Source organism: Drosophila obscura, unplaced genomic scaffold (assembly GCF_018151105.1).
Source record: "Drosophila obscura isolate BZ-5 IFL unplaced genomic scaffold, ASM1815110v1 contig_186, whole genome shotgun sequence".
NCBI lineage: Eukaryota > Metazoa > Arthropoda > Insecta > Diptera > Drosophilidae > Drosophila > Drosophila obscura.
The window spans coordinates 1,725,979-1,744,448 of NW_024542774.1; the positions used below are offsets into that span (position 1 = coordinate 1,725,979).

The following is an 18,470-nucleotide window of genomic DNA, read 5'->3' on the forward strand; positions in this document are numbered from 1 at the left end:
TATTGATCTGATTTTTGTATCATTGGAATTTAATTAATATTATTATTTTAATGTTGAGCAAAAGTTTGCAACAACTTCAACTATTTTGCTACATTTAATTACATTTTTAAAACATTTAGCAAGAGAGAATAAACAACTTGGCAACTTACTTTTAGAACTTTCCCAACTGCGCTGCCATTTCGTAACGCGCTGACGTACAAATTGTTTTGCCAACTGTAATGAGAGTCGAAAACAAATAAATTAATTTTCCGCATTTCATGTCAAATACGAGTATTTGTTCGCTCTTTGTGTTTGCCACCGAAAGAGTACAGAACGAAATTGCCCAAAAGTGTTGCAACTAATTGAGAGGACGACAGAAAACATTAAACATGATACGGCAAACGGCAAATGGAAAATGGTAAATGGCGTACAAGACAAACAAAGAGAGTGCCAAAGTATTTTAATTGCCACGAGATGCCCCAGCCAACCAACCGGCGGGCGGGCTTACCAAGCAATACCCGCAGAAGAGGGCGTCAAAACTTTATTTGACAGTTGAAACAACTGAACAATTCATGAAACAATTTTGATTAAAAGTGCGACACGCAGTCCAACAACTGGAGAAATGTCAGCGAATGTAGTTGGCAGCTGCCAGAGTTGCCAGGGAACGTGCAGGACGAGCAGGATTCTACTCCGCAGCAGTGGCCAACAGGTAAAAGTCAGCGCAGCAGGAGAAGTAACAGCAAAACACACGTAGAACTGTAACTCTGGTAAAACAACGAGGATAATATCCGCCCAGTCCCAGTGGGGGCCGTTGCAGAGGTCGTAAAAGTTGAGATTTGAACGCGCCACGCCACGATACGCCATCGTACACGTGTTAGTCGAAAGTTGTAAGGGCTGATATGGAATGGGACTGGGGCTGTGACTGGGTATGAGAGATGTGGAACTGTGGAAATGTTTTGCCAGCTCCGTTTGCCACAGCTGACGCCACTATGCGATGCAAGATGGCGCTATAAAGCACTAAAAAGTATTAAAACAATTTACACTTTGTAAAAAAGCGAGAGAAGCAGCGGCAAAAAGCAACAGTAATAACACAAACTGTTGTGCGGCTTGTACGCAGCACGTGTCTGGGTGGTGTGGTGTCTCTGAGCCAGGGGGGTAGCTTGTCGTAGCTGTTATTAGTATTTTTTCAACATGGCGCCCTGTCATAATCGTAACTGTATCTCAGCGGGACCATGACAACAATTTGAGAGTATGAGCGTCCCCGCCCCAGAAGCGCGAAAAAGAACGATATAAAAATAAAATCAAGGCTGCCGTTGACAATCGCGTTATCATAATTCCTTTCAACTAAATTCAAATAGAATTTCCCGCTTATTTGCATAAACAACGTGAACGTGAAAGTCGTAAAGTGAAAAATTGCGAAATATATATAGGAAAATACAAAGACACACACACACACAGTCTTACACGTAATAATGCGAGTGTGCGAAGGGAAAGGGAATGAGAAAGAGAAAGGAGGAGGCGGCACTCGTAAGCACTCGAATGGGGCGGACGGATGCCCACAGAACATGGAAAGAGTAAAGCTGCAATTGCGCGCTCAACGGTGAAGGTACAGTGGAGCGCTACGAAAATCATGGCGATAAAAGGTAGAGAGATATATAGAAAGATTCTTTTGTGTAACTCTCACTATCATCACTTCATGCACTTCTTATACTTGCGTCCGTCTTTTAGGTAGCCTTGCAGATACCTTCTTGTAAATATCTAAAATTTCATAACTTCAACCACTGTAAGCCCCTTGATGCAATTCTTTCATTACATCCGCCCGAGCAGCAAACAACAGGGAGCATTTATATGAAAAAAATAAACGAGAAATGAGATGCGTACCACCAATCCGCTTGCCAATCTCAGTGGCAGTTCCTCCGCCAATCCTCCTGCCGAGTTCCTCGTAAGACAATAAGCACCGAGCAGGCAGCTGGTGGAGGGGCAAGCAACCAGGGAGAAAGCAGCAGGAGATGCCACGATTCACCCACACACACTCGAACAGGAGCTGTGTAGGCGGCAAATGTTTCCCTAATGATGACGTCCCCGCCGCTCCTGCTGTCACTCCTCATCTGCCTGCTGTTGCTCCTGCTGCTTATGAATTGTTGTAGCTAGCGGGGAAATGTGGCAAAAAGTCTGAAGTGTTGCCCCGCTGAGGGGATGCGGCGTGGAGGCTTCGTAATATTTATGAAAAATATTTTTGTATGAAAGGAAAAGACAATAGCAACAGCGGAGAGAGAAGTGAGAGATGGTGGGTGGCTCGGTGGCTCGGTGGAGACGCAATGCAATGATTACGTTGATTTGCCAAAAGGCGCTGATGACAGTCGGCCGTTGAAGGGGCTACGCAGAGAGGGGAGAGACTACGTGAGCTTACTGATTTTTAATTAAAAATGGGAAAAAAAAGAAAAATAACAAGAAGAAGCGCCGGAGAAACCAAACAGCGGGAGAGAGCGAGAAAGAAGAAAGGCGGAAAAAAAATGCAGAAAAAAAAAAGCTCAAAGTGCGCGTCACAAGGTTTCCTTTTGTTAATCGACTTGATTGTAAATATTTTCCTGCCTTCGCCCTGGTGGCACACACCCTGTACCCTGTACCGCTCCGCTCCTTTGACTCCCCCGTATTTGACTACGATTGTTTGTCATTGGTTCTCGTGCTGGGACTGAGACTGGGGAGCCTGCGACTGTTGCTGCGCTTCTAACGGCACATTCAACCAGTCCCCCTTAACCAAAAGCCAACCCAACCCCCGCACGTCTGCACCTGTCGCCTGGCCTGGCAGCGGCTTCCCCCATGAGCAGAGTGTTGCAACATTCGCCTTTGTTATTTATGGCATTGTTGTTGCCACGTGATGCTGCCAGTCGGCGTCGACGCTGTCGTCCTTCTTGTCGATGTCGCCAGTTGATGCGTGCCGCGTTTTTTGCTGTTGATTCTTCACGCCTCCGTACGGGGAACGGAGTCGCAACACAGGTTTGTGTTTTTAATTTGACAAACATTTGCTGTCAGCGGCAGATGAGGAAAATCTTTCAGTTGGAAATGATATTATGATGCCAAATGTTCAGCTAGGATATGGCATATAGTTAGTAAAGAAGCTCTGGAAAAGGACTTACTTGACATTCTTACAATTCTTACAATTTACTATTAAAATTCTTCTAGGCAAACCGTTAATTTAATGTATTAGGATAAAGAATACTACTAGAGTAGTATTCCATTAAGGGGTAGAAATACTTATTTGATTCCTTAAGATGCTACAATATTCCAATTTTCGGCTGCCAGATTGCCAACGAATCAAGTTTGGGGATGTGAAAACAGCACCAGATGTTCATATAGACAGACGGCCAGGATCAGATTAAGAAAATTCGCATTTCCCATTGTAATTGTAGTTGGAATTCCTTAGTTATTCCCTTTCTGTTGCCTAGTTTTGGGGTGGAAATTAGTTGGAATTAAGCGAAATGCTTTGACAGCTATTAAATCAACATTTCTGTCCATATTGTTTGCCCATTTGTCAAACAACTTGTTGACAGGCCCAGGTAATTAGCCAACATTTTTGTTGTTTCTTGTCTGTACATATTTATTTTTTGTTTGCCAACAAGCGAAAGTGAAAGGCGGCATTGTCCAGGGGGCTGTTGCACATTCGATGATGCGATGGAAAATTCAGCACAAAAACTGTGATCACTGAATCACTTCACTGTATGTGAGCACAACACTCAAAGAGGACATGGCATTGGGGCGGGGTGTGGGATAAAGTAAATGTGTACATAATTAAATGGCAATGCGTATAAAGCACACAATGAATGGCACTGGAGAGTGGACTGCGGACGGGTGACTGGTTCGAACCAACACCCTCAATTAGGAGACGTTGACACGGGCAAATAAGCAAACAAATAAAACGTGAGCCCCGGGGCAAACATTGCCGAACACAATGAAAAGTGCAGTGCAAAGCGACTGAAAACTGCACCCCCAACCCCACTATGCGAAGCGCCCAGAAGAAGTACAAACCCTACCTCCCCATGGGCGGAGCTTTCATAAAGAATTATGAATATTGAATGCCCAACCCCCTACTCATTTCCTGTCTCTGCCATCAAATCAAGCGGAAAGCCTTCAGTTTGCATAAGTATTAATATGTGCTCGTATCTGTGTGTGTGTGTGTGTCTTAGTTAACAAACAGTGCTGTATTTGTATGTGTCTGAATGGGGGTTGGGATGTGTAAATAATTAAATTCTTAATTATCTCCTGCCAGCAGCAGAGGAGAACCTCGTAAAGTCTCATATACGTATGTGGAGAGGAAGGCTGCTTGAGGTTTTTCAGATTCATTCCTCTAACCGACAGTGTCACATTCACTTAATTAACTTTAATAATTCATATGTGTGGCATGGCCAACTTTTGCTTCAAGCAGGTAGCATGGCCCCAGCCCCGCCCCCAGTTAAGTGGAAATAATGTTTTCCCGACAATGTCATCGCCACCCTAATGAGCGAATTAGTATTCATTAGAAGGTGTCGCCTCGGGGTGATAAGCTTCAAGAGCCCTCTTCCCTATTCTCTATCCTCTTCTCTTCTATTCTTTTCCACTAGTACACGAGTACTTCTTGCATTTGCATAATTCCCGGGCTTATCGGCTGAGTGTGGGCGTGTCAAAGCCCCCTACCATTAGGTTGAAAAGTTGCCGAACAGAGTGGCAAAATTAAAATAAATTGTAGTTCCAACGGATAGTTGTAGTTGTAGTTTGGTAAGTGGTAACGATAGAAGTGGGAATAACGAGAGCCACCTGGGGCCATTGTCTGGGGGATCGACTGGGGGCTCGTCCAGATCTAGGCGGAACTCTGGCACAGATAAGCCAGGTGATTATAAATGCTAATAAAGAAGGTAATTAAGGTATATATATTTAATTTGTTTTATGGCCTGTTGTTGTGATGGAAATCCACAGTATGGGATCCACAATCCCATTGGGATATTGTTGGACTAACACGGCCACTTGATTGTCAGTTGAGACCCACTTGGACCTGGACTTGAAACTGAACTTGAAGTTCATTACGCTTACCCGACTCGGTAGCGGTGAGGCGAGGGTCTAAGGGAAGCCCTCGTCTTGGTCTTGGTCTTGGCTGCGAGTTTGTTGACTTCTAATCCAATTAGAAAATTTGTTGTGGCACGTACTTTTTGTTGGACTTCTGGATGGACTTTCACTGTCTCGTTAAGCAATTTGCGCGCTGAACCGAACCGAACCGAAATTTAATTCACAAAGAGACTCGAGCAGTGCAAATTCAATTTGTTAACATTTCAATTTTCAATTTTCACCTTCGTTATTCAATTATGCACGGATGCGGGGACACGCACACGCGACACATTCGCACTAGCACTGGCACTCACACTCCGGCCGGAGGATACGTGAATATTCATTAGGACACCACCGTTCTCAATCCCTTCTCTGGCCCGGAGTCCATGTACTGTCAATCATCACACAAAGGCGAACTCGAGAATCAATCCAAGCGGAAATGGCGCAGACAGTACGCGTAGATCAAACGGAAGACGAAGGAAGCGCGTGCCAAAGGATAGCTGGCATAAGGACAGTTATAGTCCGCCTGTACGTTGTGTATTGCCGCGCTTGTAAACCGCAACTGAGCTACGGACTCCTTGCGGTGCCCGACTGTCTGGCAAGGACACGCTGCACGCTGCTCGGTGGTGACGCCAAGTCTGGCGTCGAACAAGTGCCATCACCAGCCGCGACAAGTGGGTGCGTGTGGATGTGGCACATTGTTTTGGTTTGCCCCATAGCCGGCTTCGAACCGTGTTGCATACGCACAGGCGCACTGCGAAAATCGCTCTTCTGCTCCGCAAAAGAGAGCCGAAAGAGATTTCTCCGCCGCTTTCTCTTCGCTTTTTATTTGGATTGTTTCGGATTTGTTGTTTTGATTGGCGGCGGCAATTGCCAAACGAATTATTTAGTTCGTTATCGAAAGCAATCAGAATTGATCCGACCATTGCATTGGGGAGTACTTGGGGAGAAGGGTTCAACAAGCCATTAAGTCAATTAAAAGTGTATGAATAATAAAATAGTATTATTAAATAAAAAAATAACCAAATTATTAAAACTAAAACAAATTCTAACCTTCCGAACTATTACATTATTCAAGTATTTATTTTAGATGCACACATTAGTTATTTTAAATCATTTATCAACAGAAATTAAGATTTGATAGCTACTATGTAAGAATGTGTGGGATACTGCATCCCAGTGTAATGGATATCCAAGGCAACTGACAAGTAATAAACGAGTAAAGAGTACATTTTAGGTTTCCATTTTTCCCTTAATAATAATAATATTTTGGTTAAATATTATTGCCAGTGTAAATGCAAACAAAATTTCCCCATAAAATATACATTACTATCTTATTTTTAAGACTGCTTTCCCTGACTAAATGACTGATTAATGAATAATAGGTGAATGGGACAACAGGACAATAACATCTTCAAGCTGGGGCATATCAGAGCAAGAAACTAATTGCCTTACGCCTTGTTTTTTAATTACAAAATACAATAATTATTAAGATAAACAGAGATAAACAGAGTTCCCTATAAAAGTGTTTACTACAATCTGAGACTGGAGGGAGAGAAAAAGTAGGCCCTCAGAGGACTATAATATGTTTAGCTTCCTAGCGAAAGGGGCGAAGAAATCCCAGAACTGAGGATACAAATCTTTTATAAGTCGAAAGCACTCCCGTGCTAACTCCAGTTGAATTCACTGGCTACAGCTTTCCCATACATTTCCATTTTATTTCCTTCGTCAAAATTAGCCTTGGCATCAATTAAAACGGCCATCAATGGACAATCCATCAATAAAAAGATTGCAATGAATGTAAATGAATGGAAATTAAAATCAATCAGTTTTAGTGTTAGTAAAGACCCCGACAATACTCGTAATGCAGCCACTTAAGCCCCGCAGCCGAGACCGAGACCAGCCAGGGAAAGTGCCAGTCAATGGGGGGAAGCGAGAGTGGAAGAAGGACAGAGCCTGAAGGACGACATTTATGCCACCCCTGAGACTTGGCCATTTACGATGGCTAGTGTCCTCGGCAAGTGTCGTCCTTGCGGCTGCCCCAGCCCATGCTCCCCGGATAACCGCACACGACCAACCTGAAGAGCGGAAGGGGCCAGGACCCAGGATATCTTGCGGCCAGGGCCCAGTTCCGCGGACTGCGGCACTGCGGCGCAAGGGAGCCGGTTGACAACTTTGCTTAAAGTTATTTGCAATTCTTATAAATGTGCATGCGTTACGCACCGTTGCCCAATTACGTGTGGATATATCCTTCGAGCGGGGGGCGAGCAGGGTCTCCCGGCCATGCATAGAAGGCGACCATACTTAGCGACACTGGCTGATGAAGGTGATGCCCGCCCGGGTGGACTTACCCTCGAGCCGAAGCTAAAGGTGCCCTTACCCCAATGTATTTGAATGATTTTTTTTTTGTTTCTTTCTTCTTTGGCTTTTCTCTGAGCGCCTTATTTCTTTATGGGGTGACTAGAGAGGGTGGAATTTCCGACAGTCTGACGAATTTGAAATTGAAATTGCCCCTGCAGATTGGCGACTTTTATTCCGATGGCCAACTTTTATTTCCAGCCCCCGCCCCCAGCTCCATTCAGTTCTTCAGTTCACTGCCCTCCCCCGCTGGCACAGTAAATTAATGAATGTGTGAAAAACGTTCAGGGCAAATGCTCCGATCCAACCCGTCATAAAAGCCGTCTTCTATTAAACAGTAATAACGATTGCCGGAGTTCGAAGCTGGGATGTACTCTCAGTCTCACAGTCTCACTCCTAGTCCTAGTTCCAATTCACAATCCCCTCGCCGTCGAACTCCTCCGCTCACAGTAGTCAACACTTTGTTCGCATGTGTCAGGCGCAATTTTACGAGCGGAATACTTTTGGCAAAAGTTTTTACGGCAACAAGCGGAAATGGCATTTTTACTGGCCATCTAAACAGTTCCAGCCCCTCACCCCAGGCCCGGCCCACCGCCCATCGTAACCCTCACAGAAATGCCGCACAGATTGTGTCCATGACCGTGTGCGAGTCCGTGTCCGTGTCCAGCTGTTTGGGTTTGGGGATGCCGAATCGTGTTCGCCTTTTGCCTGTTCGTCAATGATGGGAAAATTGAAAACTATGAAAGAGTCCTCCCCAAAACATGTGGGGGGAGGGGGTGGCATTTTCTGCTGCAATGGCACAAAAATTGATTTGTTGTCGGTTTCGATAGAGGTCCAGAGCCAGGACAGGACTGGGACAGGGCCAGAACAGGGACGGGACAGTGGCTGGCCGGGGCAGAGACGGCACTCGGTTCTGATTCCGTTTTCAATCTAATTTATGGCCACTGCAAGTGCAAGTAAACATGTGCGACAAACGACCTTATGAAGCCAGAAACTTTTACCCCATAAGCTGTTAAATAAAAATACTTTTCTCTTTGCACAATTTTTGGTTTATTGGAATTTGAGTGGAGAGTGGAGAATGGGAAATGGAGTGAGGATAGAAATGAGAACTGAGAGATGAGAACTGGATGTAGCCTGTCCCAAGCGGGGCCTGAACACAGGATGTGCCTCAAAGATGCTTGTCAGCCACAGAAGCTTCTGCCATTTGTCTTCTTCGAGTCCGCTGAGAACCGCAAACGTGTTGAGTGTTCGGCGGGGGAGAGGCGTCGGGGGCCGGGCCAGATGGAACAGATACTCGCACAGATCGTCAGTCAGTGATCGATTGAGCCGCATGTGTTATGCTAAATGTGTGGGAAGTTCACGTCGAATTCCCGATGCGCTTCTCACAGAACAATGGGCAGAGAATGGAAGCTAGCGAGCAGGGATATATTGCTGGTGTCTACTGTGCAGATAGGAGACCAAAGCTAAGTTCTTTGGCTTAATTTCAAATACTCCGAACTGAAATATTTATATATTTAGCTGGAGTTCGCCTCAAGAAGTTAGAAAGGAGACTAGCGAGACTATCCACTCATTTGGCATTCCCTCAAAATATTCCACTTCTTCTTCTATCCATTCTACTCCACATTCCTGAGCTGGCTGGACATTTCGAGCAGCTGTGACCCCTTCTAGTGGCTTCTCATTAACATTGCTAACATATGCAAGATTCTCTAGGAGTGAACTTCTTTCTCATTAGCAGGAATGACGTATGCTTAACCCCCAGAGCTATGTCAAAGCTTAGCTCATGACATTGTCTGTACTTTTCACGAGTTTATCTGTTTCTCTCTGTCTCTGTCTCGGTCTGTCCACCTACTTAATTATTTAAAGCATTCGCACAATTTTTCTCAAACATGTTTTTCTTATTCACTTAATTCACTTTTTTCCTTGGCCGCGCACTGACAGTCGACGTATCTGAAGTTCAGGAACAGGTTGCCCAGATACTTAGTACACCCAATGCACACACACACACACAAACACACAGTCAGAGACGCAGTCAGATACTCCAGAGATACCTCCTGGTAGAGAGGGGCAGATACATGGACGCAGAGATACATAGATAGAGCTGGGTCGGAGCATTCCTTAGCTGGAAGCCTCACATTTATGCCAAAGCTAAGTGAACTTGAAGCCTTTTGCCGTACCTTTATCTGCAGCCCGCGTATAAGTTGTGAGTTTTTTAATTGCAGTCTAAATGGACTTCAATGAATGCAACAGCAGGAGGAACGGAACGGAACGGTGGCGACTCCATTGCCTGGCCTCAGAGCTCGTTGTTCGTTGCTTGGTGCTTGGAGTCCCTGCCACTACCACTGGCACTGGCACTGCGACTGCCAATGCAACTCCACTGGCGGCGGCAGTTTATCTTTTGATTGTTGCAGCTCCTCTCTTACAGCTACAGCTGTGGAAGCACTCGAAGGGCTCTTAAAAGCGAAACGACGTCGCCTTTTTTAGTGAACTCAAGATTTTAATTACGGCAGAATGCTGCTGTCTCCTCCGCCTCCACCGCCCCCTTTCTTTCTTTTTGTCTGTCACTTGAGTGGGCTGAGTGTGTCTCTATTTAAGAGAAATTAAAAGTTCTAGCCGGACGGCAGGAATGGCCGTGTGTTTGTGTGTATTTGGATTTGGATTTCGCTGTTGCTCTTAATGCCGGGATTGATGTGGCACATTAAAAACGCCAGCAACTGGATGCCCGGCGAGCGCGAGCTGGGTCTGGCCAAGATTGATGAAGCCACTGTAAGCCACAAGAGCTGCCGGGGAGCTGGGGCTGGGGCTGGAGCTGCGACTTGAGCTGCTGTCTCAGTGGCTGTTGCAGTTGCAAGGAGCACGTACTTTGTCTAACTGCCAATGCGGCATTCCCATCCTCCCATCGTCCAATCCCAATACCAATCGCCAACCCATGGCCAATGCCAATGCCAATGTCTTGGCCACATGCCGCGCACGGCCACAATTCGTAAATTTATTAAACGTCAACACGGCACTGAGCCAAATAAACTTGTCTCACGACAACAGTCGTCGGCTTCGTATGGTACCCCTGGCAACGAAATCTTCCTTCACCCTGGTACTGCTGCTGCTGCGCCATCGATGTGATGGAGAGGCGGGGGGAAGGCTGCCTGGCACGCAGCAAACGGTTAAAATTAATAAAGCATCTTTGCCTTGGCTGCTTCTTCCTCCGCTGTGGTGCGGTGCTCTGGCTTTCGCCAACACAGCTAGACAGAGACAGGGCAGTGCAGATAGATAGAGAGAGAGACTTGGCGACCAGTCTATCTGGGACTCGTCTTGCCATTTCCATTCGGCCACTGACCACTTTTTGTAGTGTGTGTGTGTGTGTGTGTGTTCTCCTCTTGCAACTAAGCAAACAACTTCAGACCCAGCCGAGTCCAGAGGCTGTGTCCGAACCCCAGTCAGGCCACAGAGTCCGTCGTGTGGGCTTCTAACAGTGATATTTATCTGCGAGTGCAATTACCGTTGTATGGGCTCGATTAGGGTTCGGTTGCAGCGGTGGCAGCGACTCATAACTTGAATGTGAAAAGTGCAGAAAGCCCCGTTTGACATTTGAGAAATGTGGCAGCACACAATTCAGAGATTCAAATGCAAATGCATAACCCCCAAAGCTTCACTGAATCGCTTGACAAAATGTTCCTATATCTCTCTCGTTTGGGATGACCGGCTGGCTCTCCTACCTTTCACTTTGCTCTATGGATGCCCCATGCTCCCTTTCTGCTCTTCTACCGATACATCGCCATGTCCCATCGATGGCTAGGAGCAGGGGGCATTCCAACAAACCAAATTCCTTATCTCCATGTAAATCTGCAGAAATGATTAGAATTTTTTAATAAAGCAAACTGCCAGAGTTGTGAGCTTCTTGTACCGCGACCTATCAGCGGGGGTAATTGCCTCCACGGAGTCTTGTACTCCGTTTAGTTGTTGTAATTAAAGTACGAAAATGAACGGGTAACAACAGCAGCCACAAACCAAGAGGCAGCCAGAACAAGATGGTCGATTAGGCCCCCTTCCCCCGCCCCAGAGGAGGCTGAAGAATGGAGCTCTGCCGCTGCATGCGTCGTCGTCTGTGGCTGCCTCTTGATGATCACGGTGATCAGCAACAGTAACAACATACGAGTATCGTAATTAGACTAAGAAGCAATTTACAATTTCAACTTTAATCTTGTTAGTCGAATGCGGGACTAGCAGCAGCTGAAAGTGAAGTGGATCGGAGTTGCCTTGTGCCTTGCCTTGCGTGTTCTGGGTCTTCCACTGGGGTGTGGCACATGCAGCAGCCACGCCTCTACTCCCCTTCATATGGTACGAGATGTGCGAGGGGGACAGAGAGCAAAGAGGTCAGTGTCAGTGTCTGATGTGGTCTTGGCTGGCAGAGAGGGAGAGAAGAATTGAGTTGTTGGTTTTGGCCCGTCTGGACTCGGACTTGGACTTCGAGTTGGGCCTGGGTCTGCCGGGCTTCACCCTCCTTCTTCTTCTGCGTTGCAGCGACTTTTGTTGACTCTGTGACTTATGTGGCAAATTACAGCGCCTTTGGCTTCCAAGAAAGAATTGAAAAAGCGCCAAATTATCTGCATTGTGTTTTATTGCCACAGCAAGTAAACTTCCTCCAGCCTGCCCCTTCGAATGTGGCACGTCATGGCGCCTAATTGAATTTTGGCTGGCTCGTCTCCATCCATGGATCCTTGGACTAATCCCTGCCCGGCGTGTAAGTGATAGCTTTGTTTTGGCTTAAAAATGGCTGCAGAGCAGAGCAGAGAGTCGAGTCGAGTTGAGTTGAGTCGGAGGCAGCCAACAATTAATTTCACACACAGACAGTGAAACTTTTTGGCTGCAACAAATCCCCGGCACTTTCCAACTTTCCACCCAAGGCTCCACTCGAATCGAGTTGCGAGTCGAGTGTGTGCGGCATAGTTTTGTGTGCAGCTTTGCGGCTTGCGGAGGCAGCAGCAGCAGCAGCAGGACTGCCACTGCCACCGATTTGGTTGCCTCTGTTTGCCAAAAACAATTTTCAGGCTTCTCCCCTCCACCAAACTTGACTGTTTATTGCTTATGGCATCATTGTGGCCCATTGTTGCTTCCCAAACTTAAATCCTTTTTAGTGCTTTGTTTATGAACTTGCATATAAATTCGAAAATTTTCCACAAAAGCCAAACATTTTTCCCCGCCCCCAGCTCGGCTGCACACTTTTTTGCGTATCGCATGTGGGATAGATAATCCTCTTTGGTGGCATGTGTTGCATAAACGTTGCCCCCCACCCCTCCTGCCAAGGCTTAAGTCAGAGGCATTAACATGCATCAAAAATTTCACAGATTTCGTTGTTCCGGCATTAAAATAAGCAAAGATATTATGGAAATTTGGAAAATTGTTGAGCTGTTGCAGCCGATAAATTTTAGTTTTTATGAATTGTTTCAGCTTTCTATGTCGGCTCTGTAGCTAATACCATTTCGATTTAAATTTATAAAATAATCGAAATTCAGACATCGTTGGAAATTATTTTGCAGGCATTATCTGTGTGGATGCTTTTCTCTGCTTCGATTAGTGGATGGTCTGTTTTCATTATTATATTTTCTTTCTCCATAGTTTTATACACATTTATGGTAGCCAACCTGCTCATGCTAACATTCATGTAATTTCCAATCAATTTTCCAAAGTATGGGAAAACATTTTCAACATGATGTTGGGTGAGTTTTTAACAAATTGATTTCCCTAGAATTGATCCCTTAGATTTCCCTCTATTCAGCCATAACAATTGTCCTGATCTTGAGCATCTTCTACTGCGGAACCGAGACGATAATCCAGCCCAGTCCGAATTCCCGGGATGCCTATGCGAATAGTTTGCTTCTCAGCCTCATTATGCCCTTGGCGCCAGAACTTCCACCTCAGCCGGTGGTGCTCTTCTCGCCGGCCTCGATGCAAAAGCTTCTGGTCGCGTTCTACAACTTCACCTACCAGGATGACATGCGTTTGCTGGCCCAGGACCTGTGCCTGGTCGACGGCGACACCTTTGTGCCAACTAAAGTCGCGGAAATCCTAACGGGCCCATTGCCTGTCCGCTTACGCCAAGGGACAGTCGACCTGATAACCGGATACATTGCTCCGCACAACGTAAAAAAGTTCTTTGCCAAGGACTTTGCCGAGCTCGGGGCAGACATATTGGTGCGCAACTTCTTCATCCACGACGGCGACCACGAGCTTGCCAGCAGCTTTCACAGGAGTGTGTGGGAATACTTCAACATTGAAGTCCTGTCCAAGCGCCAGCTCGGTGTGGCTTCGCTCCTGGCAGAGCTCGGCATCGCATCGCCGGACGTGAAGCTGTACAGTGGCATCAAGTTCCATGCCTATCTGGACCAGCAGTTCCGTTCCGTGGGAAAGTTCAGCTATGCCCGAGGACGATTTCGCTTCGCGGAAAGACTGCTGGTGGGTCAGAAACGTATTCCGTGCGTGGGCCTGGAGCTGCCGCTCCAAACTGAGTCCGGCCACGGCCTCCTCACGCTACTGCTGCTGATGCCTGGACCCAAGATATCGCTGGAACAGCTGGAGGCACAGCTACTGGGTCCGGATCAGCGCAGCTACCAGAATCTGTCCAGGCAGCTGCTCCCCACGAGCGTTTCTGTGCGCCTGCCCAATCTTCAGTTTTTCGGCAAGGTTACCATGGAACGCTCCAAGAAGGAGGTGAGTGAGTGTCTTCCTGTAGCTGCACCAACACCTGGAATAAGTAACTTGTGCCGGTCCTTAGATGAGCTGGCTGTTCGACGCCGAGCTGCCGTACCAGGGCATGTTCAACAATCCCCGACGCACTCGCATCAAGCGGTTCGTTCAGACGATCAGCATGCGTATCCACACTCATGGTGGCTCTTCCCGTTCCTCCCCAGTACAAGGTTCGTGCCTCGATAGCCTGCCCTTTGCTCCAGCGATTACCATAATAATGTTAACTTAACCCTTCCTCCCGTCCTGCCGTCCCACCTTCCTTCCCGCCAACAGAGCCCGTCAATCCATTGCGCTTCTTCTACACCAACCACACATTCGATTGCGCCACAAGACCGTTTCTGTTCTTAGTTAGATCGAAGGATGTCATCTACTTCATGGGCCGCCATTGCCGCATCTCCGCCTGGGCAGGCGCACACTTTGGCCGGATCTAGGGACCCAAGACTGCACCCAGCCGCTGCTGCTGTCGCTGTCGTTGCTGTGGCCGTGGCCAGTCGTTACTTTCATTAGGCCCGCCGCTTGCGCACTTGACAATGACGTATCTGACGAGGCATGTGAAAAATTGCAGATGAACAAAAACCAGAACCGACAGCCTCGGCTCCAGAACAACATCTTAAATTGGGTTCTCTACGGCTAACGCTGCGCAGTTGGTTGTGTCTCTGGTTTGTTTTTTTTTTTTTTGCTTTTGCTGCTGGTGGATCCCTCTGTTTGTTTAAATGTTGCATTGTGTGCGAGTGTGGGGCTGGGCTTGGGGACGGACCGGGCTGCACCGCTTAAGCGTTCATTTGATGAACATTTTACAGGGTCCCCGACACAGCTGGGCCCCACTTGTTCGTCTCGCAGCTGAGAGCTTAAGAGCTGGAGAGCTCAGAACCAGACCCGAAATGACTGTGACATTCCACCGGGCTGGGCTGGGCTGGTGCTGTGCTTTGCTGTGCTGTGGTGGAGAGCCTGAGAGCTGCGAAGCATTCCTTTGTCTTGGCCAATTGCGATTTGAATTCAATCAAAATGAGCCAGAGATGTGGAAACAATGCCGATAAATTGGCCCCTGGCCTGTGGCTTCTCTTCTTTATGTTTCCTGTTGCCAATTTCCACTTTAATTTCACAATTTGAATGCACACATACTTCTCTCCACTCGAATGTAGGCTTGTCAGAAATGAATACATGAACTCTGCTGACCGCCGCCGCCGTTCCATAGCCAAAAAAAAAAAAAAAACACAAAAAAAAAGATTTATGGGCGCATGCGCCGCCGCTTACTGACGGCCCTGACTGCCTGGCTTGGCTGCACTTTTCCACTGCTGCAACTGCGTCCGCATCTGTATCTGTGTCTGTGTCTGCTCCCGAGCCTGTCTCTGTTGTACGAGTATATGCCCTGCCGCCAATTGACGTTAATTTATGGCACATGCACACTCGGCTCTGCTCGACTCAACTCAACCAAAACTCGGGACCTAACAAGGCCCGCAACCGAAAGCCAGCTAGAAGCAGAAACAAAAGGCCCCAGCGACTTATGAACTGCTTATGAGTATTTATTTTTATAGAAATAATCAAAAAGGCAGTCAAATTTATGGACCACATCAATGGACATGCCATATAAGGCGCGGCGAGGCTCCGATTGCGTAATCCCTGATCCCCTGAGCCAAGGCAGAGCCAGGAGGCCTCCTCCAGACGGAACAGGACAAGGCATTCGGTAGTGGATCGGTGCTTATCAGACCTCTCTTAAAGCGCTGACATGTTTAATTTTCGAGCCGCGCAGATAAGAAGTTTGGCGACTGTCAAAGCAAAAGGCTTAAAGGCGAACGAGAGTTGATTTGAGAGTTGGTCAGAGTATCTGCATACATGATCCAACTTTTAAAGGCTTAAAGGATCAAGCCAAACCAAGAGTAAGGTAAACTTTCGGTGGAGCCCTCGCTTAGTTTATACCTGTTAAGTCATACGGCAAGCGACAGCTGAAAAGCGCCCGAAAAATCCACTTTAAATCGCATTTACGGCGACAAATGCTGTCAGCTTCTGTAGCACCAAATTTTATGGCCTGTCAGCGGCCCAGCAATCGGAATTATCAAGGAAGCCAAGACGCGAAGGTAACACTTATCGGCTGCTGAAATATTTGGCCAGAAAATTGTTAAGCGAAGCGTTAATTGAAATCGAAGGCGCTTTGAGTGCAGCCTAACGGGAGGCAGTGGATATTCGGGGTGGGGACTGCTGGATCCAGCCTACAGTAGACATTGGCTTTAGTGTCACTTCTGGTCAAGCGATGTCCATTTGACTAAGCGCCAAAGACATAATTTATGCCAAATGGTATTACTCGGCAGCACAGTGGGCACCAAAGGCGATGCGATAAACCGGCAAGACTGGATTTTCACTTGGTGGAAAAGCCTGTTAACTACCGCCCACCGCCCACCTGCCACCCCCACTTCCCCCACTTGATTGCTCCACAACTAACTTAAGCAAAACTGTGTATGGAAAGCAGCTTAATATGTCAATGAATAAATGAAAAAAGTTAAGCCAAATTGGCTGCGTTTTGCAAGCGTTTCGCGAGCGTTTTGAGTGCGTTTTGTGTGCGACTTTTTTCGCCACTGGCTGGCATCCTTTTGGCCCTCGTTTGCGCTTATCTGCGATGCTGGCCGGCAAACAAACTGCCAACAACTGTCGATTTTTTCAATCTGGACAGTAAAATTACATGCAAATCCAATTAAGTTGTTAACTCTTCGCTGTTTCAGCCCCCCACCCGTCCCCTCAGCGCAATCCAAACGGACCCTCCCATTGTTTCTCCCTCGATTTCGTTTGTTTTTGCAATTTATTTTAATTCTTTTGATACCCTTGGCGAGGGTACTATGAGTTTTACCAGAGGCTTTGCCCCTAAAAGGGGAAGAATGTATACAAATTCCTGATCAGATCGGATTCCATGGTACATTTGACTTTGATCAAAACATGGATCTGACAGGGTATCAAAAGCTTCGATAGCGCGATTGCTAACCCCTCTCACTTGTTTCTGTATTGTTTTTGTCCTGGTCCAGCCGTATGGAGAGAGAAAGGGTGAGAGAGAGAGAGAGGGTGGCAGAGCGAATAAGTTAAGCTCTTTGAGGTCAGTGTGGCGCGCTTTTAATGAGCAAGTGTAGGGGAAAACAGAACGAAACGGCACGGATTGGTGTTGTATGGGATGTGGGATAGTCTGGGGATTGGGGGATTTGGGACTTGGGATTGGGGCATTGCCAAAGTGTTGGCATTTCTGGTCTCCGTCTGAGACGCGGCTGCGATTAAATCACTGTTGTCTGTAGTCTGCAGTCTGTAGTCCGCCAATTACCCGTTTTATTTACAATGCGAAAAGGCACAAAAGGAAAAAGGCGCACAGGAAAACGCTCGCCAAATTGTTGGCTTAGTTCAGTTTCGTTTTGGCTCTCCGCTCGGCTTTTATCGTATATCTAGCGACTAAATATAATTGGCAATTTAAGGCGAATCGCCGCGGCTTAAATTAAAATCAATTGACAGTCGCTGTGGCAATTGCTGGCCACGCCCCCAAGCCATTAACATGGGCGCAGGTCCCGGCTCAGTCTCAGGCCCAGGCACTTACCTACTCCGTTCTCAGCAATCGGCGTAATCCCAGTTGGTTTGTGTGGCGCGTCTAGTCTATAATTGAAAACGCATTACAAATGTTGCAAGCACGCATACAGATACACACACACTGTTGCACAGACACAGTGACAAAACAAAGTTGCACCCTCGAATCGGAATGTTGCGTTTAGAGCACGAATTTATGAGAATTTAAAGAGTGATTTTCACGCTTTAATTACCGCAAGTGAGCAAAACTAATAATAGTCCTAGGCCTCGGCATGGCACTGGCATTGGCATCGTCATTGGCCGCGTCGCGATTCCCATTCTCTCAACACGCAGTTGCAGTCGCCATCGCACTGGCACTGGCACTGGCAGTGGCTGTGGCAGCCAACGAACCCCAGGAAACCGAAGAAGACCGGCCAGAAGAGTGCAGTGCTTAGAAGACTGGTCTTCCTGGCCGCCGGTGCTGTTACCAGCTACCTCGGTTACCTTTCGAAAACTGCAACCGTGTAAACTGCAAGCTGCGAAATTTCTTGGTTTATTCCCTGTGTTTGTTGGGGGGTTTTGGCGTTTTATGCGACCCGCGGCGGTTTTTTGGCTTAATTTATTGCCGTTTTGTCAGCTTGGCAAGCGATTTTAATGCCTTCTTTACGCCACACCGAAACGTATCTTTTACACATCGCGAAAGCTGAGATTTTAACCGCACTCGATCCCATTCGCATTCGCATTCGCATTGGCAGTCCCAAGTCTGCTTGGCTGGCTGGCTGGCTGGC

At 47.1% G+C, this 18,470-nt stretch overlaps 1 protein-coding gene across 1 annotated transcript; it reads left to right on the forward strand.

Moving 5' to 3' along the window:
• The first annotated feature begins 12,987 nt into the window (after window positions 1-12,987).
• On the forward strand, window positions 12,988-14,828 carry LOC111076229. The gene is made up of 4 exons (XM_022369924.2): window positions 12,988-13,124; window positions 13,184-14,115; window positions 14,180-14,321; window positions 14,425-14,828. The coding sequence occupies exons 1-4, from the start codon at window positions 13,115-13,117 to the stop codon at window positions 14,580-14,582; spliced, it is 1,242 nt and encodes a 413-aa protein (XP_022225616.2). The 5' UTR covers window positions 12,988-13,114; the 3' UTR covers window positions 14,583-14,828.
• The last annotated feature ends 3,642 nt before the right edge of the window (window positions 14,829-18,470 follow it).